This window comes from Natator depressus, chromosome 15 (genome assembly GCF_965152275.1).
Source record: "Natator depressus isolate rNatDep1 chromosome 15, rNatDep2.hap1, whole genome shotgun sequence".
Lineage (NCBI taxonomy): Eukaryota > Metazoa > Chordata > Testudines > Cheloniidae > Natator > Natator depressus.
Window position 1 is genome coordinate 27,367,386 of NC_134248.1, and position 24,352 is coordinate 27,391,737.

The window sequence follows — 24,352 nt, forward strand, 5'->3', positions numbered from 1 at the left end:
GCTTTACAAGAAGGCTGTTGGAAAAACATGCAGGAAAGCAACACATGGGCTATAGATAAGTAACCTTCCAACACACTCTTGGGGGCAATTACAGGACAGGCCTAGGGCCAGGCTCCAGCCCAAAGTGACAGGTGTTTTGGCAAGGATACCTAGAGGCCAAAGGGACACAACAGCTAAAGGGACTCTGGAGGGAGAGTTAGGAGTGTGCTGTTTCTGGGGAGAACACCCTGAGAGGAACCAGACACACAGGCCTTGCAAAAATGTCTGAAGCAGTTTCCAGGGGCTGGTAAGCTTTGAGGCAGATACTAGATACTACAGTCATAGGTGCCAGCAGGAAATGAACTGCAAGCCTGTTGAGGTAATCACCCTTAGTACTTGAGGACTGCAGCCTGGAGCCCAGTCTGAGTGTGGGAAATCTGCATGATTCCACCCTAGAGATGATGGGGTGCGGTGGGCAGCGTGGAGCACTATAAGAGGCCAGGAAGGGGCGGTTAGGCCAGTAACTGTGACAAACAATTATCCTAATGAGTATCACCACCTCTGGCTACAACAAACAATTCTTGTAAAGACAGAGAAAGCTGAATGGGATAAATCTGGACTCTTCTTCCAGGTTAAATTAGTGAGGAAAATAAACTGATTAGGGGATTCTCTTCCCCTCTGAAATTCATTCATCTCCTTTAGGCGGCCTTAAAAGATCTTTTCCTCGTACATTAGCTAGACACCCCCACACAGTTACATTTCCCACAAATGCAGAGAGAGACCATTCACCCAAGTTTCAGCACTTTTAATATCCTTGGTTTCAGATGGTACAGGAAAGTGTCAGTCTTAGTAAGAACGACACCAAGGGCTGTCTCACACAATTGTTAAAATGTAAATAAGAGGGATTCTAATCTACCCCTTTACAAATGCTGATCTCAGTCTGTGCAAACACTTGGAAAAGGCCGTGCCTGTGAAAGGTGCTGCTGGGGGACAGAAACAACAGCTCAGGACAGAAGGCCTTGTTAGCGACAGCAGAGGTACAAAGGGAACAGTAACCTGCAAGCTCCCCCCTCTCATTGCCCTGCCAGCACGCATGCAGCCTGATGAAACATGGTTAGGACAGAGAGTAGTTTAGCCCCCATATCCAATCGGGAGGTGTTAATTCAACTGCTGGCCTTGCAGCTTAGACTTGCAGAGAGGTGATTGTCTGATATAGATACCTAACCAGTAATATCAACTCATTTCACATAGGCCCCGAATAGCTCTCAGATACTCATGACAGGCTGGAATTAAGCTGAGTTTCTTATCTTTTACTTTACTAACGCTATTTCTTTGACAGCTTTAACTCCGACACCCATTTTGTTTCACAGTTCTCCTTTTGCTCTGGTTTTAGTCTCTTCCCCCCCCACCCAACAAGCCCGTCTTCCTTAATTAGAGATTTCCCCCTCAATAGTGTGATCAGATACAAAACAAAAATACTGTACACTTTTAATTGTAGGTCTCATTTTCTGAAAAGGAATTCTAGGATACAGTGTTCTACACACAGCAAGCTTTCAGCAAAAGGTAAGAGTATCCCAGCTGGTGTAAAAATATATTTTAAATAAAATAGAGTTTCTATAGGAGAGCAAACTATGGTGAACATTTCTAATTCTTTAGAATATTTTACAGGAGCCAGAAGCCCAGTTGTACAATCTACACCCTAAAAAAAAAGTTCACGTATAGTCATGCTTCAGCAGCTGAGGGCAAGTCTACAAAGCAAAGAATTGGACGCATTCGGTGCATGAACAAAAGTCATGTATTTTAAATGTAAGAAAATGTAACCTTCCTAAAATTAAGCCAGCCAATTGGTTAAGGCAAGAAGCAGATTTAATGCAATGCAATTCTAGCCTTGCTCCTGTGAGCCTGGCTCCTGTAACTAATGCTACTTTCACTTGTTGGTTCTGCTGAGCAACTGGGTAAGTCACAGCTGCAGGTGCATTGGTTTCGGCCTAAATTGAGGAAACCGCTGCAGTTGAATGTTGAACAGCTTATCCAATGGAGAGGACACAGTCACAAGATCTCCCACACATTTGTAAGAAAGGGTAAGTCTGCATCCTTTAAATGCTCAGCACGTGTCATCCGACACCTTCAGGCCTTCATTTAAGGGAGACACTGTAAAGTACCCAGTTTATCATGTGATCTAGGACAAAGCCAGATTTGAACCAGACAGTTTCCCCAAGAAGGCTGCATGCCCACAGATGGCTGTAGGGGAAACGGAATGGGTGGCTTCAGTCTCTACCTCTCCACTGGAAAAGCAAAAGGGGTGTTAAAGGAAAATAAGGGAGCCCCTGAGTTCCAGATCCTGAAAGCTATTTGGGCTCCTAACTTCCATTGAAATCAGTGCAAGTCAGCAGCCTAAATAACTTTCAGGACCTGGGCTTGTGTGTTCAGCTACCACAGGAACTGGGTCCAGCAGATGCACCCAGTGTGAAGATGTTACATGCATTATCCCGGCAGCTGGCTGTGCAGACTGCACACCGAGTATGAGCAGTTCCTCAAGCGCGTGGCAACCTGGAATGGTAACAAGCTAGTGACTAGCGTGAAAGCCAAGAGTATTAGGGCCATATCTGAAAGGTGACGGATTCAGAGAGAGGAAAGTGAACGTTTGGTTTTCACACTACACACATCATTCCCGCCTCACTCCGCGGACAGCACTCGAGAGTATGCAGATACCTCGCACGGGCACAACTTAAATATGCAGAAGGCAAATGTCTAATGCATCTTAGTCCGAGAAGTATGCTTCAGAGAGCAGAACAGTGTAACAATGTTAGTCTGCAACAGGTACCAGTCTTTGTGTATACGGTTCCTTTTAATTAGTAGGAATGCTTATAAATAATTATGGAGACAAGGTGGGTGAGGTAATGTCTTTCATTGGATTAACTTCTGTTGGCGAGACAAGCCTTCAAGCTTACCAAGACCTGAGGAAAACTCCGCGTAAGCTCAAAAGCTTGTGTCTCTCCCCAACAGAAGTTGGTCCAATAAAAGATATTACCTCCCCGACTTTGTCTCTCTAATAACCTGGGACCAACACGGTTACAACAACACTGCATATAAATAATTATGTTCAATTATTTCCATAGCATACTCATTTCATAATCCCTTGTACTTTAAAGCAGTTAGCACTGCACCAGACCACCTTCAAAGGTGTTTAAGATGGACTCCCTTACAGCAATGAGTATTGCATTAATTCTCAACACCATTAACATGGTTTATTATTATTATTATACACTTCACTCCATGTCATTGTCCATGCTAACTCCTCTATTCCTATCCTAATTCTGCACTAGCACAATGCTGCAGCGTTTAGGTTCTACGCACTAAGTGGGATGGGGACTGAATCAGGTTTTCAATTAAAAGTTTTTATTTAATGAGCATTTCTGATCTTGGTTAGTAGGAAGAGGCTTTAAAAAAACAACAACCCTTTAAAACTTTGGGCCGAACTACCCAGTCATGTCCTTTTAAGGGGATCGAAGATTTGTTTTATGTTCAGACATGGCTAAAACTGAACACAATCTCCAATGAGAAAATAATGTATGAAGTGGGACTTAGATAAGACAGGAAGGCAAAATGGTGATTAAAATCTGCCTATCATTAGCTAACTAATGCAGTGAAATGCTTTTAAATACTGTAGATTCCCCATTAGCTGGCAGCCAGCTTTATGAAAAGCTCTGAAAACAACTTCTAGCTGAGCCTTATTTGGACTTGGTATTTAGTGTTGAATGTAACATTCAGCTTGAGTCCTGACACTTGTGCCTGGTCATTCAGAAGTGGGGCTGGTTGCTGCGAGGTTGATCCACTTGTCCCAATCCTCACTTGCCCCTTTTGCTACGGCCTCTCCTAGAAGGAGGCTTTCCTGTGCCCCCCACTGGCGAGCTTGCAGAAGATGCCACCGCAATGTTGATCTGTCCTTCCTGAATTTCCTGCCTGGTCTCAGCTGGGAGGTGGTTGATTTTCTGTTGTGTTTCTAAGTAGAACATGACATCCCGCAGCTGCTCCTGTATCTCTGTGATCTGCAGGTCCTTCTGCTCACAAGTTTCCTTTAGAACCTTCTCTTCCTCCTTTAGTTTGTTCTGCAGCAAGGCCTGATTTGCTCGCAAACATTTGTTCATTTCCTGTTCCTCCTTTAGCTCATTGGAGAGTTTGACCACCTTGTTATTCAGCTGAACGCACCTTACACACAACAGACAAGAAGGAAAAAGCAAATGAGACATTGCAGCCGCAGTGGCCTAATTATCAGAAGAGTTAAGCTATCAGGGGGGTTAAGTCAGACAAAGTTTATAGAATCACAGAAGTGTAAGGCTGGAAGAGACCCCAATAGGTCAAGTCCAGCCCCCTGTGCTGAGGCAAGACTAAGTAAACCTAAACTATCCCTGACAGGTGTTTGTCCAAACTGTTCTTAAAAACCTCCAGTGATGGGGTTTCCACAACCTCCCTTGGAAGCCTGTTCCAGAGCTTAATTACCCTTAGAGTTAGAAAGTTTCTTCTTACTATCTAACCAAAATCTCTCTTGCTAAAAATAAAGCCCATTACTTCTTGTCCTACACTCAGTGGACACAGAAAACAATTGATCACTGTCCTCTTTATAACAGCCCTTAACAGATCTGAAGACACAGTAATCAGGTCCCCCTTCAGTCTTTTCTCACAACTAAACGTGCTATTTGTTTAACCTTTCCTCACAGGTCGGGCTTTCTAAACCTTTTCTCATTTTTGTTGCTCTCCTCTGGACGCTTTCCATTTGTCCACACCTTTCCTAAAGTGTGGTGCCCAAAACTGGACACAGTGCCAGCTGAGGGTCCCTCATCAGTACTGAGTGGAACAGGGCAATTGCCTCCCATGTCTTACATATGGCACTCTTGTTAATACACTCCAGAATGATATTAGTCTTTTTCGCAGCTGCATCACATTATTGCCTCTCACTCCATCTGTGATCCACTATAACCCCCACATCCTTTTCAGCAGTGCTACCACCTAGCCAGTTATTCCCCATTTTGTAGTTGTGGATTTGAGTCTTCCTTCTTAAGTGAAGCACTTTGCACTTGTTTTTAATTGAATTTCATCTTGTTGATTTCAGACCAATTCTCCAATTTATCAAGATCATTTTGAATTCTAATCCTGTCTCTCGAAGTGCTTGCAACCCCTCCCAGCTTGAGGTCATCTGCAAATTTTATAAGCATACTCTCCATGCCATTATCTAAGTGATTAATGACAATATTGAATAGTAAAGCAGCAGGAGGATTAGTGAGTCAGGATTCCTTGCCTTTGATTTCTCAATGGCAGGAAAATACTCTTTTGGGTTAACACTGAGATCTAGACATTGGCTAGATGGAAGAATCAGCTGGTACCACCAAGATGCAAGGACAACAAGCTATGGTGTAGAAGGACAATAGAACCTTCACAGGTTAACAGTCATCCCTTATCACACAGGTTTTCCAATCCAGCCTGTAGTTTACTGGCAATGTTGCGTCATCCATTTGCCTACAAACACATGTTCCACTCGCAGTAAGGTACAGTGGCTGGAGCAGACTTCAGCTTTACTACGGATTTTCTGGATGATCATGGGATAGTCACCACCTTTGTGCCCTAATGTAATCAGTGTGTATACCAGGGATAACGCTTGCCGAACTTCCAGGAAAGTGTGTAAAGCACCATGGAGAACAGGTACTGTACCAGAGCGCTAGGGATTGTTACAAAGACACACACTATGTTAGGCATCTTTAAATGTAGATGCTTCCAAGTTTGTTTTATTCGTGGGGAATGCCTCCTTCCAGCTGCTTTCCTTTCTTTGCAGGTTGTATTCCTTCTGACTACACAGCTGACCGGCTTCCACTTCTGAGTGGGCATGGAAGGAGAAAGATTTAATGAACACTAACCAAGCAAACTATGTGGAAAGAGCAGAAGCTCAAAAGCTGCATTCCATGCTACAGCCATTTTAAATATGTAAGACACCCACAGAGGTGGGACATTGGATTTTTAAAGTCAGGGTCCTTACCACACCAGTTGAGGGTATTAAATATGTATATTCAAGAAGTCCTGAGAACCTGATGAAGAGGGTTTTAAAAAGTCAGATCCAATTTGAGCCTTAAAGTAGTGTGTATAAAAAACAGAGCTAGGTGACTTGTTAAAAATCTACTTTTAGAGACACAAACATACTTCCGTTCCACAGATTGTTTCTCTTTAAGTAAGTTGTTCAGCCTGTGCTCCAAATTATCACATTTCTCAATGGTCTCTTTAAATTTAGTCTTCATGTTGTTAATCTGTAAAAACAAACAGACATTTCAAACAGGGCAAAGTCCTGTGCACTTTCATTATGACAGTCATGTTTTCTGAAGCATTTTCTAGACTTTGACCAACTACTGAATCAGGTGAGCAACTGTTCAAAAGATTGAAAGCAGCAGAAAAAAATCCCCCCCCTTAAAAAAAAAGAAGAAAGAAATCCCTATAAATGCTGCTTGCCAAAAAAAGAAGAATTAACAGAAACACTGACAAGAGGATAATTGTTATGGAATCTGCTTGTTGAGAAGTGCAACTAAGCTTGTAAAGATGGGTTGGAGAAGACTTTAGTGGACACTAAATAAGCCTGCAGCAAAGCCCTAAATTGCCACCCTCTTTTTCTGAAGTTTAAATTGAGAGAGAGAGTTAGTTTAACAATTCACACTCAGATGCTGGTTCCACTTCAGTATTTACTAAGCAGCAGCAGACCTCTGTCATACGACAGTGACCTATTGACATTTTCTCTCAGTCATGCATAATGCAAATGAAAAAAGTTGTGTATGTCCGGGTATGCGTCCTGTTCCAATGTAGCATACAACTAGGCACCATTGCTTCGCTTAAAGAGAGCCATGCTCCAATACGTGATCTGTGGACTAAATATGACATATGAAAAAACAGAAAAAAAACAAACAAGGAATGTCTTTGTATCCTAACCCAGTGAATAGAATGATGGCTCAAAGAGGGGAAAGAGAGATGTCATTCAATATCTAATAAAAAAACCTTTCACATACTGGCAACATGGACTGAAATGGACACTGCTTTTTTGAAGCAGCAGCCCTTGACAAGTTTAAAAGCCACCACACACATACTGATTTCAATGGAGCCACTGTGAAAGCAGGTCAGGTTTTATGCTTTCCAGACTTATAGTTTGATGTTTATGCAACTTCTGGTTAATTTTGGGAGGCACACTTGCCAGTGGATAGTGGAATATTTTGTACAGTTAATTCAAAAGGCCCTTATAAGGACAGAGTTCCATGAACAATTACAGGGATCTTTAGAATAAGAAGCAGTCTTCAGAATATATGTCCTAGTTATTTTAGTTTAAAACTGGAGTTGAATCTACTGTGTTTGCAGCTATTTCAAAGAGGATTTTAACTATAAAACTTTCTTTTACAGACACACAGATAAGGTTCTTCAGCCATTTCTTATTGAAAATCAAGTTTTCGGGACCCACTACCCATAGCTAATTTTAAATGAATTCTTTATATGTTTATGGAGTGGCTTAACTGCAGATACAGTGCATGATTAATTGGAAGCCACAAAGTTTATGTAATCTTATACAGCATGCAGACAAGGTTCAGTTGAGGATTTATCCAAGAGCTTTGACTCACTCAAAGCACAAACACCAATCGGATCTGCACAGATTACGGATATTTTTTATGTTCTCCAATTTCACTAAAGCTTCTCTGTACCTTTCTGCCCAAGACATTTTGGATCAGTCCTGCCCATAGAACACTCCACAAATCATAGAACTTTAAACACACACATCTTTCTGGGGATGTGCGGAGCAGAGATTATTTCGGCTTGCTTCAGTGGAGCAGGTTAATGTCACAAAAGACTAGGGAGGGCTAGTGTAGCATACAGTGACATTTCCAAGATTTTCATTTCAGAGCTTCCTAACATTTCCACTAGTTCCATAGATTTCAAAACCACCAAATTTAAGTCAGGCTTCAATCTGGGTGATGATTTGCCTCCTTCTGCACAGCTCATCAGCAGTTTTCTGAGTCGGTGCACAAGACAGGGGAGGGATCTCGGTGCTAATTCCTCTCTAAAGAAGAAAAGGAGCTCTCCTTCATATGGCAGCGTAATTCCCTGACACTAAAACTGCTCAGTAATGGCCGGATTTTCAGAAGTGCTGAGCAACCACAACTCCCATTACAGCCAATGGGATGTAGGGGTGTTCAGCACATTGAGAATCAGGCCAAGTGTTCAATTAACGAGACTAGGGAAGGAAAAAAAAGCTTACTTCTTCAGCTGTATCCTTTTCTATTCGGACAATCTTGTTTTCCCAGTAGATGCGCTGAGATTCCAGCTGGCTTGTAAGCAAATATGAGTACTACAACCATACAAGAGATGCAAAGATAAATAATTAGGGCAGGTTACCACCGTTTCGCAGATGCCAGTAAACCCAAAGGGCTTCAGAAATCTAATACGATTACACTGTGCAGAAGCAACGCTCTAAACTTTTCACAGAAGGGGACAAACTGCAGATGCAGTGCACAGACAATAGAAAAAAAAATCAAATTAATTGCAAAATCTTTACTGCATGCTCTTGGGGTTCCCCCTGTGAGTTTTAAATGGGCCATTGCTAGCGTCACAATAGTAAGTGATTTATAATGAGGGGAAAGGACAATACAAGCACCCTAGAAAAAGGGGTAAGTCCCCTTCAGCTTTTACCTTCAACGAGAACATGAAGTTACCAGTCACACCTGCTATCTGCATTTGAGCTACTGAAGGATCTCTGAGTCAGTCAGTTGTTTTCCATTTTCAGGTGATTTTACTCTACAACTGAACAGGCTTCTAAAATCCTTAAGAAGAGGGATTAGGTGCATATCTCATGTGATCTGCACCTTGGGAAAAAGAATGGATCTTCAGCTGTGGATAACTATCCTCAGTATTTTGTGCTTTCTTCTGACCAGGAATGCTCGTTACCAATGCTATTTTTGTGTTTAAAACAAGGACTTATTGCTTTACATCCCATCTTTTCCCGTTTGATCTTCTAGTAAATTTATAATGAGGATTTGGGAAAATATGATAATTTGTTTAGCTGCACACTAACACACACCAGATTAGGACTTCAATGCAGGTTTAAGCAGGAAGACAAAGCCCTTAAACATTTTCAGTAGACACTCCAAATAGCTAGTCAAGTAAATTCTTTCTACAAATGTTTGATCTAGTTTGCTCTACCAGCAAAGTGTTCATTTAAAAATCCTACGTTAAGTTCTGTTGATGGTTTGTATGCTGAATTTGAACCCAAGGCCAATTAAGATGGCAGAATTCAAGTTCTCAGAAAAAATAAGGTTATAGTGATTTAGCCATCAAGTAAGGTTTCGCACTGAAAATAATGCCACCCTGGGGTCCTAGAACTTAGATTCTAGATCAAGCATGCTTAGCTTACTTCTATCTGCCCACAAACTCACCCTGGGTTCCTGAAGTCAAACCAGGAGTCTTCCCTTCTCTTGTATCATCACCAGTAAGGAAGGTTCCACTGGCAAGAATGGGCCATCAGTAACACCTCTGCAACTCCACTGAGTTTGCACAGGTGTAACTGACTGAACTTTAAGACCTTTCGGTTGATGATGCACAGAAAGGAACAGAATCCAGCTAATTCTTGGCTGTTGGCTCTGCAGAGCCAAAAGGAGTAAAAAGCAGTAAACCATATGCCATTTTTAGTCACATTTAGAGTTGATGCACGTTTACATATAGCAGCACAAAGTCATATCTGAAGAAAGCTAAATATTTACCTCTAACTGTAAGGAATCGATTTTTTCGTCCTGACACAAATCCCCCTCACACTCATACTGAACTATCTTCCCATCAGTTTTACTTGCAACCAGTCGATGGACATAATTATCTAAAGAGAGAAAAGCAACCAAACCAAGGGTAGTTTCAATTTGAGAAAACCCAGGTGTTATAACTTGACTGGAACGCTCGGAAATACTTTACACAGCACAGTTAATCATGCAGCTTGATGCCACAGAGTAATACTGAGGCAAAGAGGTTAGTAATTACTTAATGTATTCCACGTTTAATAGAATCTGCATTGACACTAGCTAAGATAGTTACAAAAGCTCAGTCATGCTTCAGGACAACTTGATCAGGAGACAGGCCTCTCCATTCCACCAATGCTACAGGGCTGCCTCGTGGCATTATGGGTTTATGGCCTCTCACTGAAGCATCTGGAATGGCTTTACTAGAGAAAACAGATGGTCCCAGAAGATGGAACATTAAAACTGCAAAAACTCCCTTCAAATCTTCATGTTAACTTTATTACTAGGACGGTGTTAAAAATGCCACTGCAGAAAGATTCTGAGAACTATGTCCAAGCAAGCAAGGTTACCGTTAAGAGCAGAAAGGAGAGGTTTACCTCCAGCATAGTCCCAAACTCTGTGATTGGTTAACTGCATTGCATAAGTGTGCTGAGTCTCCTCAAAGTGTTTGTAAGCGTGCCGGCTCACGTAACGACCGCATCCAATGTGCCCACATATCAAACAAATCCAAAGGTTCTGTCAACAGAAGGAGAGAGATTTTGCACATGTATAAGAGTAAAATTTGTTAATGTGAAAAAGGTGCTTGTGTGGTTTTAGAGGTTTGAGAAAGCATCCAGCAAGGACAATTGCTAGCATCCTCCACTGACAGCATGCATGGCTGCTTGTATTTCCAGTCACCTTCCTAGGCAAGGCCACAGGGTTTGCTTGTTGTGAAACACCGTGAAGATTAAAGGCAAGACCGCAGAAGTACAGTATAAGTCTACTGAAAGAAGTCTCAGTGCACCAGATGCAAGGGCAGCCCAAAGAGTGACTTTCCCAAAGTAAGGCATCCCAAAAGAACCCTGAAAGCAAGCTCTGAACATCTGCTACGCTTCTCAAAGGTCCTGGGAAGGTTTTTCACACAGCAGGACATCTTTTCTGCGGGACAGTATCCCCTCCCAGTGGGCTGACCCCAATGGAAAATGGGTGCACTAATCTAGCCAGAAGAAAGATGGGTCAACAGCAGCCCCGGGCATTAGGGGTTTAGGAAACTAAAACAACAAAAAGCACCAGTGGGATCAAAACTAATAAATCTCACTCATCTCCCACCCTACCTACTTACTTCTTGAACTCCACACTCAAAGCATTTATTCTCTTCCACTGGCTCAGGTGTTTGGCAGTACCTGCAGACAGGACACCTATAACCATAACAATCAAGCAGATATAGTTAGATACATGGAACCCGATGGTTAGTGCTGAGATGGGGAGAAACTGACCATATCCAGGAAGCTTAAGGCAGATGTTACATCCTAGGGTTTTGTGGGACACTCCCCACCACAGCCCGTCTTTCAGCTTTTTTCCTCACTAGTTTAATCCAAAATTTGCCTTCCTCCTACACAAACCAGCTGTTCTCTCACTATTTATTCCTGTAAAACTGATGAACGCCATTTCTTAAACCAGATGAAGTATCTTGCAATAATCTTAGTTTTAACTGTGATCCAGGAGTTGAACAGCTGGGATAAAGCCGGGAGACAAGACTGCCAATGCACCCAGTCTTTTCCATGGAGAATGCAATGCAAGTCAACTGATGTCATGAAACATTACTTGTCCTCAACATTAAAAGAAAAAGGACCCAGTAAAACTCTTCTGTATAGCGAACAATCTGATTATTTTGGACAGCCTCAATTATTACTTCCTTCAATTGACCACCATGATGATTTTGATCTTAGAAGAAGAGAGCTGGAAAAACAAGAAGAAAAGGAGGACTTGTGGCACCTTAGAGACTAACAAATTTATTTGAGCATAAGCTTTCATGAGCTACAGCTCACTTCATCAGATGAATTCAGTGGAAAATACAGCGGGGAGATTTATATACACAAGAGAACATGAAACAATGGGTGTTCCCATACACACTGTAACGAGAGTGATCACTTAAGGTGAGCTATTACCAGCAGGAGAGTGGGGGGAGGAGAAGAGGAAGAAAAAACCTTTTGTAGTGATAATCAAGGTGGGCCGTTTCCAGCAGTTTACAAGAACAGTGGGGGGTGGGGGGGGGAAATAAACAGGGGGAAATAGTTTTACTATGTGTAATGACACATCCACTCCCAGTCTTTATTCAAGCCTAAGTTAATTGTATCCAGTTTGCAAATTAATTCCAATTCAGCAGTCTCTCGCTGGAGTCTGTTTTTGAAGTTTTTTTGTTGAAGAATTGCAACTTTTAGGTCTGTAATCAAGTGACCAAAGAGATTGAAGTGTTCTCCGACTGGTTTTTGAATGTTATAATTCTTGACGTCTGATTTGTGTCCATTTGTTCTTTTACGTAGAGACTGTCCAGTTTGACCAATGTACATGGCAGAGGGGCATTGCTGGCACATGATGGCATATATCACATTGGTAGATGTGCAGGTGAACGAGCCTCTGATAGTGTGGCTGATGTGATTAGGCCCTGTGATGGTGTCCCCTGAATAGATATGTGGACACAGTTGGCAACGGGCTTTGTTGCAAGGATAGGTTCCTGGGTTAGTGGTTCTGTTGTGTGGTGTGCGGTTGCAGGTGAGTATTTGCTTCAGGTTGGGGGGCTGTCTGTAGGCAAGGACTGGCCTGTCTCGCAAGATCTGTGAGAATGATGGGTCGTCCTTCAGGATAGGTTGTAGATCCTTGATGATGCGTTGGAGAGGTTTTAGTTGGGGGCTGAAGGTGACGGCTAGTGGCGTTCTGTTATTTTCTTTGTTGGGCTTGTCCTGTAGTAGGTGACTTCTGGGTACTCTTCTGGCTCTGTCAATCTGTTTCTTCACTTCAGCAGGTGGGTATTGTAGTTGTAAGAATGCTTGATAGAGATCTTGTAGGCATTTGTCTGAGGGGTTGGAGCAAATGCGGTTGTATCGTAGAGCTTGGCTGTCGACAATGGATTGTGTGGTGTGGTCTGGATGGTAACACCCATTGTTTCATGTTCTCTGTGTATATAAATCTCCCCACTGTATTTTCCACTGAATGCATCCGATGAAGTGAGCTGTAGCTCATGAAAGCTTATGCTCAAATAAATTTGTTAGTCTCTAAGGTGCCATAAGTACTCCTTTTCTTTTTGCGGATACAGACTAACATGGCTGCTACTCTGAAACCAGAAAAAACAAGACTAGCCCCTTTGCTCACCATGAGTGGGGTTAGCCCCCTTGATCATTATCCATCTCACATTTCCTGTTTCATTCTTAATGCACCTTGGTTTGGGTCTGTGTCACGTATTTGGCTCTTGTGAGAAGTAAGAGCTGTGCAGATAGTCACTGAGGAGCAAACTCCTGGTTGGTGGGCTGTGTCAGAATCATCTGGGTAGTTAGATGTAGAGTTTTCATTCAAAGGAAAGAAAAAGCCACCCTTCTCTCTACAGCCACTTCCTTGTTACTTAGATGTTCTCAGTTTGAGAAGACAGAACCCAGATTTCCTTACTATCTGCAACAGGATCCTGTGGAGCGTTACACATTCTCATGGGAGGATGCTGCAAATCTGCACTACTGAAGATATTCTAGTCTAGCAAAACAACATAATCAGAAAAAAATTGTCATGCAAGAGATTTAATTTTAGCGAGGAGATGTAGCCTTGTGCAATACACGTTTTAAGCTTTGATATTGTGCCAGTTTTTGGTTAAAAATGAGCCAGGAGGGATCTGGATTAGTCAGTCACTGGCAAAATCTAATTTCTTTAAATTTAAACTGTTTTTGATTTATGAGGCACCAAGCTATTTTTATGGACAAGTTATTAATTCAATCCTGCTGACATTTTGTGAGAAGTTTACTTTGGGACAAGAGCAATTAGCTCTGCTGAAACATGGCATGCAAAAGAGGGTATACAGTGAAATGTTAACTGTAACAATAAAGGAACGACGCCACTATAGACAGGAAAGCAATAAAGAATTGAGGTCGGTTCTGGTATTTAGTATTCTGTAACATATCAGGCAATCTAAGTTACTGCAACAAATGGCAACTAAATTATCAAGAGGAATGCAAAATATGTATGATAGATAAAAGGACTTTGTTCTCATTGGGAGATTCTATGAAGGACTCAGACATGTTCAAATCTGACTGCACTATCTAAATGGAATGCGTAGAACTAGTAAGAGCAAAAATACTCTAAAGGATTAAAGTTAAGTAATTAAAGGCAAGAATTCACAAGTTTTAAGGATAAGATCTCTTGAATGCTTCAGCAACACATTTGTAACGTTAAATGGCAGTTACACACTACTTCACTCTTTAGTGGAAATTTATATTGCACTTTCCATGTAGTTTCTGTTGCAAGATTCTTTGCAAAGCCTAGCTAATGCTACTCCAGCAGAGGTCACTGTAAAGCAATACAAGGCTGACTCCCTCCAGATTACTGCCTAGGCATATCACAGCTTCAGCACACTCAGCCTCCACTGGATTGAGAAGCAAGGGAGAGGTCAAGATTCAGACCAGGATTTTGTGCTTCTATACATAGGTCTTACTCCCCCGCCCCCCCTTTTTGTTTCTAAAAACTTTTGAGTAAGGGGGTCAGGTACAGGCAGCTGGGTACAACTTTAGTTAAAATACAATGCCTCTGGAAAAACCCAGGAGGAGTTGAAATGGTGATGGCAGCTAGCAGTGCTGCATGCAAGGGATCAGTCTGAATTTGAAGCTTGATCCTGTGCTCCCTGGCTAGAAACATGAGCCCATATCCCCTTGGTCTCAGTCTAGGCCACATTTTTTCCTGCTGCGCTCTGACTGAAGCAGCCTCCTGTTTCCCATTTGCCAAGTAACCTTGTTGGCTTTTGATCCCTTCCCTTCTGCTTTGCTTAGCATTACAGCTAAGATCTCTCCTTGGACACAGTCTACTCTAGCTATCAGGCCCAATTCTTTGTCGTTATTGTAATGTCGAAGTTAGACTGAAAATGCATCAGAGCAGAGACTTTGTGTAGCTTTGGAAACATCTAAGACAAACACCTATTGCACTACCCTTCCCACACAGCCACTGGAGAGGACACTGACTAAATGTAGATAAGGAGAAGCTGAGCTGTGCAAGACTGGACAGACGATGGGGTCTCTGTGTTGGAAACAGTGAAAACTGACATCTCTATCCGACAGCATTTTAAAATTCTTCGTGTTGCTCTGCAAATAGCTCATGGCCATGAAGAGCCAGAGGGAGCTTTATCCAACTATCCTTGTCTAGGAGATTTATCTTCTGTGCCTCCTGACAGGGAAGGCAAAGATCACTAGGGCTTGGAGCAGCTCCCATCCCTGCAGTAGACACACAGAGCTGGTCCGGTCAATGTAGACAAGGAAAAGCTTCACCACACCTTAAACACACTGCTTTGAATCAGGGGAATAAAAAGCCACTTACGTGGTGTCTTCCCAGCGCTGCAGACACTGGCTATGAAAGCTGTGGTTACACACCGTGGTAAGGATCCCGTTCACAGACTCATCCATTCTTTCCAAACACACCGTGCACTTCGGCAGCTCCGTCAGATCCATTACAGGAAGGCTGGCTCCCTTCACAGGAAGAGGAGCACAAGCTTATTGCTGCTCACACCATATGCTATAGGTAAGTCACATACGTTTAGCTACACAACTTCTTACCCTATTGCTTCGTAACTGTGGGGGCTAGGGAGTAAATGGATTGTTTAATGTTCCAGTAAGTTTAAATGCAGACAGAAAATTCAACCACAACAGTGGCTAACCTCGTTAGCTATTTTGATTATTGGTCTAACCATTGACAGTGCACAACTAATACTCAACTGTATGCATGGCAAAACATTTCAGTGATTTTTCCTAAACATCTGAGACGAGCTATGTCAGAGACATGACTAGGAGCCAGGCCTCATGGGTTCTATTCCCAGCTCTGGTACAGTCTCTGTGACCCTGCTCAAGTCACTTAATTGCTCTGCTTTAGCTTCCCCATAGGGATCACATTAAAACTTATTCCACGACACAGAGGTGTTGCAAGGATAAGGGTGAAGAATTACTGTGTGTTAAGATACCAGCTGATAAATCTGAAAGGAAAATAATCCATTTTTTTGGGGGAAATGCTTTGCTTAGCTATTCTAGCCCCAACATTACTGATTCAGAACATACAACTGTCTCTCAAAAACACAGACATGATATGGTAAATGTATCTGCACCATGCCCAATTCAGATTTCGGGAATCGCTAAGATCTACTACAAGAGTGAGAAATTTGGACCTGGAGAATTTTCAGTGATCACTTATTAGGGCTAAGCCCCATCAGGTCAGAGAATAAGTCATTCTCCCCTATGGAAGTACTGCAACAATCAAAGGCAGAATTGGGGTTGCTGCAGTTAAGTATCCTCCAGCCCCACAACAGGCCTGCCCTGCCCACTCCCAGATAATCCTATTAAACCACTTGTAAAATATCAGCAAAAGGAAAAAAAAAAACAAACACTTACATCTTCCGATTTGAAGACTTCAGCCCTCTCCACATACACCAGCTGGCACACATCTTCTTCTATGGAGTTGAACTGTCGACCATTGCATGCCATGTAAAAGCTGTCAGCATCAGCCTATGCACAAACCAAAGGAAGCCAGTTGACAAGTAAGGCAAATGAGACTTTTCCAAGTACTAGGATATTACCAAAAAGAAAGCCATTTCATAGGTTAATCTCTTGAGCTCTCCTGCTAGTCAGGATCCCTTCATTTCCACACTGGTTTCAGCAGAATAGTTTTCTACTTGAATTGCAGGAAGAACTGAAGTGCACAGTGAGATCAGCTATTATGATCTTAATATTCAACAGCGATAGCCAATCTCTCTTTAGCATCAGTTTTTTCCAAGTCAGCAATTTCAGCATGGGTGGAAAGCAAATATTGTCTCTCTGCAAAAACTTGGAGTAAAAGGATTGCTGCAGAGGGCCCTATTCAAAAACATTCACATTCATGGAGGTGAAAAGGATGGCATAGAATTTAACTGCAGGAGAGAATCCATTTAACTTATGAGCAGCTCAGATATTTGTTGAGCCACCAATAACAGAGGACGACTTAGAAAGAGGCACTCACAGACATCAGGCCCAAAACTTTACCTGCCTCAGAACGATTAGGAAGCCTCACACTCAGTGCAACATTTTAACATGCTCGGATATTCCAGTAAGGATCCTACCATCAAGTGAAGCGAGCTAGATTTCAGGGCATTAGCTCTTCCTTGCCCCCCCAGTGCTTTAATGGTAAAATATGAAGTGATTCCAGTCTCTCCATGTCATTGTTTCAAGTTGCTTCATATATAAAAGCCATAGAGCTCCACAAAACAAATAATGATGTAGTGTAATTCAAATGGCCTTTTGCTGCATGCAGCAATTGCCTTTGAGGTCCTACTGGAGCAGAAATCAGCAATTTTTGATAGACAAATGAGAAGTTGCCAAGTCAATTGACTCTAGACAGTTCTGCTGAATTAGTGCAAGATTGCTTGGAAAATGTCTAGTGCAAACAAAGCAAGTTGATATCGAGTGAGTTTCTCTGCAGTTCTGGGTGCATATACAACATGTACACAACACATATAGGAATTTTAGCCTTGTGAGAACCCCATCGATGAGAACTACAGCATTCAGTCATCTAGTCCACCTCACCCAAGTTTGAGAGAAAGGAAGCTTATTTACACAAAGTATGTTTAGTTGTCCTGCTGATCTTGACAAATGCCCCACTCTCCTCAGAACAGTGGACTAAATAGGCAATAGGTCTTCTCAATCCTTAATTTCTATTCAAACTAATGCCGCCACACTGATCAAGCTCTTTCTGCTCTGCACTATGCGCTCATGAAGATATCAGAGTATGTTTATAGGCATGTTGTACTTTTCTTCCATCCTTGTCTATTTACTACAAGTACAGCCATTTCTGAAGCACCAGAGAGCAGGATATTCTAGATTTCAACACGCTGTCTGCTGTGAGAAAGTACGAAGTAGGATAGAGAGGCACTTGCTTTCATAGCAGCCATTCGAGATGCAGGCCTAATTCCAGGCCTACCAGGCTCAGTGTTGCTTTAAGGAAAGATTGAGAAAGACATTTCGCTTTACACAGCAAGAGGATAAGGTGTGTGATCTCAGATAACACAGCAGACCACTGAGGTTGGATACCACCTTCAAATAGTATCTATAAAGCAGTATGCAAGCCATTTCTAAAACCATACCTATGGCAAAGGAGTCTAATATCTTAGGTTTTACCTGTGTACTAAACTTTATCAGCACCATATACTGGTTTGGAGTGGAATCTCTGATGATTTTCATATGTTCAATTACTTCACAGAATGAGGCCACAAACTTCATAAGGTCATGACTGGTCATTGTAGCAGGGACTGTGAGAATACATAGCATGGCGCTGCGCCTTACATCTTCTTTTAAGGAGGTCATCTTACTAATAAGACAATAATTAGATGGTCTTAAACTGAGGTCAAATTAGACATCCTATTATAAGACAATGCCATTTTACATAGAAGACAAAAGAAAACTTGATGCTTCATAATTCAAATGGTTAGCTATTAACATTATTTTAAACACCAACCTCAAAGCTCTTTACCTATTTGCAAGCATTTAAGATTTAACAAAAGGTTGTGGTGGTAAATCTAAAAATGCCCATACAAATTTTGTCATGAACCATTTGCTGAAGATATGTGCAGCACTGGAAGAGACAGATCATCCCCTTCAAAGTGACATCTGTAGTTCTAGAAAAGTAGTTGGAACTTGCAAACCACAAATGCTCAAAATATTCCTAGAACAAGTGAGCCACCGTTATCACTAAAAATGGAGTATGCATACAACATGTCATTGTGTCCTGGTAACTTTCACGATGAATATCGGAGACTGACATTCTCATTCAGCTCCCCAATGTATAGAATTGCGCTACCATAAAAATAATAAAAAAAAAAATCAACACATTTTGAAAGTGCAGGTTCTCTCCCTATTTCTGCTGTAGGAATTTGAATGCAGGGATATCCTTCAACAGGGTCCTCTCAAAACCAGTCTGTCTGCAGCCACTATTTTTACTTATCTCATTGCTTCTAACCCTGGCACAAGCATGCACTCAAAAGTGACTTTACCCATGGCTGGAAGGCCTGGACCTGCTTCAGGTTCTGCCATTAATGCAGCTATACAATTCAGATGGCACTGTAACCCTTTCTGGGTGCCAATATATCACACTGCCAGTGTGTCACTGCTCTGCCAGCCCAAGGAGCAGCAGCGCCAGTGGTTACTGACTCACTCTTCTGGATGGCAGTATAATTCTATGGCACTGTTCCCACTAAATCTATAATTAGTTAACCATGTTCTTACTTTGTTTTGTACAGGTGCATAATGCCATGAACTATTTCAACTGATGGATTCCCACTGAAGAAGGAAATCTGGTCAGGAAGTTGCTTAGATGGCGAGTCTGGAGCAGCCTCAACACATTCTTTAGTTTGACCATCACGTTTACTTTTATCGTCAACAGATGAAGCCTCTGAAGATTTTCTTCCTTCCATTGCAGCTTTTGTCTCATCTTTTACAAATCAAAAGCTTTCAGATTACACGCCACACATCAGAAACGTCAATTGCACTTTAATTGTCATCTTAATGTACAACAGAGCCAGCTATTAAGTCAAATAATTCCCTTTCAAAACAGAATTACAGACACTTCTAAACTATGGGGTCTGGACATACAATAAACATCAACATAGCTACTAAGCATCTTTAATCATCAGCATTAGAGAGCTATTGGCAAGGCCCGGGGGCGCTGTGAAGCCAGCTAGACAAGCTCTGAAAGGTGCCATACTAAGTTCTGCAGCACACCTACTTTTCTACAGTTAAACAGATTTTATTGAATTAAATATGAAAGCAAACAATGTCGTCAGGACAATTTTCCTTGGGGTTTGTTTGACTACAGAATTTAATATCACCTAGTTTTGAATTTTTTTCTCCATTCTGAAGTTAGTTTTCCAGAAGCTATAGAATTTTACATTAAACAATTGAGAGAGTTTTGAAATCTGCCTGCTAATCACGAGGATAGGGTACTCTGATGGGCACGCACATAAACGAGCGTACGCTTTGTGTTTACTGGCAAGTGGCTGTCCCTGCTGGGTAGTGCTTTGCCAGGCGAAATAGATTCGCCTACCCGCTCCCAAAAAAAATTCTTAAAAAAAAAGCTGGCATTTTCTTGCCCTTACGTTTGTAACACAATAGATTTTGGTCGATGGCCACTCCTGCATACCCAGCACTTTGGAAAATCAGCCCAATTTTAAATACTTCTAAGAGAGACAATTTATGCAACAAATTGTAGCATAGCCATACAAATGTACCAGAGAAATTAACAGGACCAAAACCTCCCTTTTCAAACTTTTGGAATGGGTACCTGGATTGGACTTTATGGTCTCTATGATCATATCTGTCATCTCTCTGCGACCAATATGCTGGTGAATAATTGCTGCTTTTTCCATAGGGGCCTTTTCCTCTAGACAGGCTCTGGCTGAAGCTAGTGATTTTTCTTTGATTTCCTCATCAGACATTTCAGTGGCTAAGTAGAAACAATGATTAATGTCATTGCAATAGCTACCCAGAAGCAGAAACAAACAACTCTACTCAAGCAAGGGCAGAACAGACCTGTGTAACAACAGCAATTAGGCCATTACTAGCTTATTACATTAATTCTTGAAACTGCTTTTATTCCTTCTTCTGGCCAGCAAAAACTTGAATCTGAAGAGCACCGTTCCGAGAATATATTTTATTTCCTCTACAACAAAAGTGTGGTCTGTCACTCTTTAAAATAATTTCTCTCTATTTTTTATATTAAACAGATGTGAAGCTAAAAAAGGGCAAAATGTAGTTAGATATTAGGGCAAGTTAATCACCCCTCCAATCAGTGCACTTAACCAACTCTGAGGAGTCATACGAGCACCATCACTGCATATATATCAGTGGCAGCTATCGCCAGGTCAGATTTCATAGGGTCTTTATCTGGTAACAAAGGGAGTCTTGATTTATTATCCTTTATACAGGAGAGTGGTCCCTTTTTAGCCACTCCTGTCAAATTTGACTGCATTTATCTACCTATACCCCAATGCACTTTGGAAAACACTTTTAATAACCGTACTAAGCGTTTAGTCTCAGAGCCACTGATGAGGGGACACCCCCCCCCCCGCCATTTGCTGCTGCCACAAGTTTTAGTTTGCCCGGAGCAAGGTTGTTTTCTTTTAGAAACTGCAAAACAAAGTGAAGGCTTAAAAAAAACCCCCAAAACATGTTAACCCTTCTCCTTCAAAGGGCAGGGGGGCACCTGCTTTCACACCCCAACCCCCTTCAGAGATCTGCGGACAGGCACCCTTTTCCCCAGCACCCTCACCCCACAGAAGGAGACAGACACCCTGATCCCCCTCCCATCAGTCCCCTTCCACTGCACAGAACGAGGAACAGAAAACTCTGCTCCCCTCCCACACATAGACACTAGCCCCCAGCCCCTGCTCGGGGGGGGGAGACACCTTGCTCCCCCTCCCCCACCGGCCCCCTACCCTTGCACGGGGTGGGGTGGGGGAAGAGGATACCCTGCGCCCCCAGCTCCATCGGGGGGTCACCTTCCCGCCAACCCCCTTAGATCAGACCGTCGGGGGGGAGGAGCGACTCGCCAGCCCCAGCGGAGGTAGACTCCGCCACGCCCGACTCAGCGCCCCGCGCTCCTCTTCTCTCCCCCGCCGCCCCGGCACCCCCTCCCCGGGGCTCACCGGCCGCGCTGTAGGGGAAGCCGGCGGGCAGCGGGGACTGCTCGGCCAGCTCCAGTCGGATCACAACGAGTGACACGCTCATAGGGGCCGGGGATCCCGGGCCGGCGGGGCCCGAGCGGGAACGGGCCGGCCCCAGCCCAACGCCGGGGATTGTGAGCCGCTCGCTTCCGCCCCGAGACCTTTGCCCTCTGACCCGCCGGGGTCACGCAGGCGCTGCGCGGGGGCCCTGGTCACGTGAGATTCAATTCCCTATACCGGCGGGTGTTGTTGCTAGGAGAGGGCTCCCCCCGCTGGGGCCGCAGCCTCGTTTCGCTGAAGGTCAGAGGTCACCAGCCGTTGTGGTACTAACTCCCCTGGGGCCTAGGGGGGGAGGCTGGGGGCACAGAGGGGTGGGCCTTGGGGGGACACGGCTGGGCTTTGTGGGGGGCACAGGGGGGTGGGCCTTGGGGGGAGGCTGGGGGCACAGGGGGGTGGGCCTTGGGGGGACACGGCTGGGCTTTGTCGGGGGAGGCTGGGTGCAAGGTGGGGAAGGGCCTTGGGGGAATGGAGTGGGGCCGTGCTTAGGGACGGTGCCCAAGGTAAATTTCCTCCCCGGGCTCAGGTGTGGTGAGGGTAGAATTGAGCAGCATGAACAAGGGTTTGTGGGCTCTGGGGTGGCACAGCACAGGGGAAATTGTGTAATTGTGTCAGCTGCCGTGCGAAGTTGCTGTATCACGTTGACACGGGGCCACCTGCTTGGGTGAGATTCCTGCACACTGTCTCCCTTATCTTTCCCATGGACCAGCAGCTGGAGGGAAACATGATCACCTACCTGGAGCCTGTATGTTACACATGCTCAAATAGTATTGTGATGGGCACCTTAGAACAGTGCGTAATAAAACTGTGATACTAATAAAATTGATACTACGCTTGAACTCAGTCCAAAGTGTAAGTGGTGTTATACAAAGAGCTCAGTGCAACTACTTATAATCTGAAGAAGAAGCCAGAGAACCCTAAATATATGTCTCTAAAACATTCCCTTCCCCACACAGAGTTTTGCAGAATGGGCCTTAGGAGGTTTATCCAAGCCTCTTATTTCCAGTGTGCCAGAACATCAGGAATCCTAAAGCACGTACGATACAAACCTCCAAGTTTGGTACAGTGGAGGCATTCTGGATCAAGTCTCTATAAAGCTGTAATCTTTGACATGGGGGGAGTTCTTCTCCCTTCACCTTACCGGATGGCTGTAGGTGAGTATTTTTGACTGGACATGTTGACTGGAGTAGCTGACTAGTGACCTTTTCGTGCATTTAATATAATTATATTTCACATTTATTTATAACTCTTATTGGTGTTTCCAATACAGTGATGGTCAACTTTACTTCCTCTTTGGGGACTTACATGACATGATGGTGGTGGTTCCAATTCCCAGTAAACACTCATACACATCATCAAAACTATTAAAGTTGACCTAGTTGGCAATCTTGTTGGCATTTGCAGGTGGGAGGTCAAGGGTTGGGGGTGGGGGGGTGAAGATTAAACTGTCCTGTAGTGCTTCCGACTACTCTATGAAAATGAACTAATCCTTTTACCCTCTAGTGCAGGATTGAGGCACATTGGCAGGATGGCTTGGGGGAAACTGTTACTGTATCTCTTCTGTGGGTGCATAGAGGACATCAGACACCCGGGTTGTCAGTTCAGCACCTTTCATGAATGCTAATATTGCCTTTTCTGTGCTAGACTTTATAGTAATGCCAACTAGTCTTGAGGGATTTGAGTTCCATTAGTAAGGCTAAGATTTAGTCACTGGTATTTTTAGTAAAAGTCATGGACAGGTCACAGGAAATAAATGAAAATTGACAGCCCATGACCAGTCCATGACTTTTAGTATATAAATACCTCTGAGTACAACTTAACAGCTCCTGGGGCCCCAGGGCGCCACTGCTTCTGATGGCTAGCCCCTGCATTGGCCACGGGCGCTAACTACTCCCAGGCACCCGCTGCTTGGGCACTCCCCGGGCCAGCTGCCCGGCGCCACCTGCGCAGTGGCTGGTGCAGCTGGCCCCGGGACTGCTGCTCCGGCGTTCCCCGGGGCCAGCCTGAGGTCACGGAATCTGTGACTTCCGCAACCTCCGTGACAGAATCACAGCGTTATCCGATAGGGCTTTCCCACTCCTGACAACATTATAAGTGCTGTCTCCTCACTCTGCTACCTTCCTTTATTTAGAATGGGAGGTGCGGAATCGTATTCCACCTGGCACAATCAAACAAGCCTTAATATCTGGAGGGGAGAACAGGCCCTGGCTGAGGTACATGAGAGGGGAGCTGACATCAGTGGAGTTCTTGCACGAATTTGGACAGCAGTGCTCTGAGATTGTAAGCCAAGCTCCCAGCTTTCCTGCTTGATTCTCGCTGACTCCTCACAGGAGAATGGGGCTTCGTGCAGATCCATTAAACTGTATAGAAAGCATAGAGCTAACAAAAGATAATTTTTAAAAGAGTCCTGTCTGTAGAAGTTTCTGCTACTGCTTCCACTGCTGCTTCATGTATAGCGCTGGGGCAGGTGTGGACTTTTCTGTCCACAATGCACTTTCCGATAGCGTCTTCTCAAGCATTTAAGAGACATAGCTGTCTACTCTATCTGCCTATCTAGATTTTTACACTGCAGTCATTATTCTGTTACTTTAGCAGAGGCTGCCTTAACCTGGTC

At 43.5% G+C, this 24,352-nt stretch overlaps 2 protein-coding genes across 5 annotated transcripts in view; one reads left to right on the forward strand and one right to left on the reverse strand.

The window, feature by feature from the left end:
• Positions 1–760: 760 nt before the first annotated feature.
• BRAP (BRCA1 associated protein) lies at positions 761–21,865 on the reverse strand. The gene is made up of 12 exons (XM_074973062.1): positions 21,664–21,865; positions 20,301–20,462; positions 19,247–19,451; positions 18,143–18,332; positions 16,385–16,498; positions 15,324–15,472; positions 11,101–11,176; positions 10,376–10,514; positions 9,753–9,862; positions 8,255–8,344; positions 6,169–6,272; positions 761–4,188 (listed from the first exon to the last, which is right to left on the reverse strand). Exons 1-12 carry the CDS (start codon positions 21,743–21,745, stop codon positions 3,828–3,830), a joined length of 1,782 nt encoding a protein of 593 aa, XP_074829163.1. The 5' UTR covers positions 21,746–21,865; the 3' UTR covers positions 761–3,827.
• Positions 21,859–24,352, forward strand: part of ACAD10 (acyl-CoA dehydrogenase family member 10) — a 30,190-nt gene continuing 27,696 nt past the window's right edge. Inside the window, exons 1-3 of one of the 4 annotated variants that reach the window (XM_074973059.1) lie at positions 21,859–21,981; positions 22,695–22,892; positions 23,870–24,018. In XM_074973059.1, the coding sequence (XP_074829160.1) occupies positions 22,706–22,892; positions 23,870–24,018 (336 nt within the window). In that variant the 5' untranslated portion in view covers positions 21,859–21,981; positions 22,695–22,705. Of the gene's footprint in view, positions 22,005–22,694; positions 22,893–23,869; positions 24,019–24,352 lie in introns of those variants that run through there. The other 3 variants (XM_074973060.1, XM_074973058.1, XM_074973061.1) reach the window with 3 other exon arrangements.

Coding starts and splice junctions, on each gene's coding strand:
- BRAP (XM_074973062.1), bottom strand. CDS start 21,745: ATGAGCGTGTCACTCGTTGTGATCCGACTGGAGCTGGCCGAGCAGTCC. Junction 15,473..16,384: donor AAGTCTTCAAATCGGAAGAT/GTAAGTGTTTGT, acceptor CTTCCTGTGAAG/GGAGCCAGCCTTCCTGTAAT. Junction 8,345..9,752: donor TCGATTCCTTACAGTTAGAG/GTAAATATTTAG, acceptor GTATGGTTGTAG/TACTCATATTTGCTTACAAG.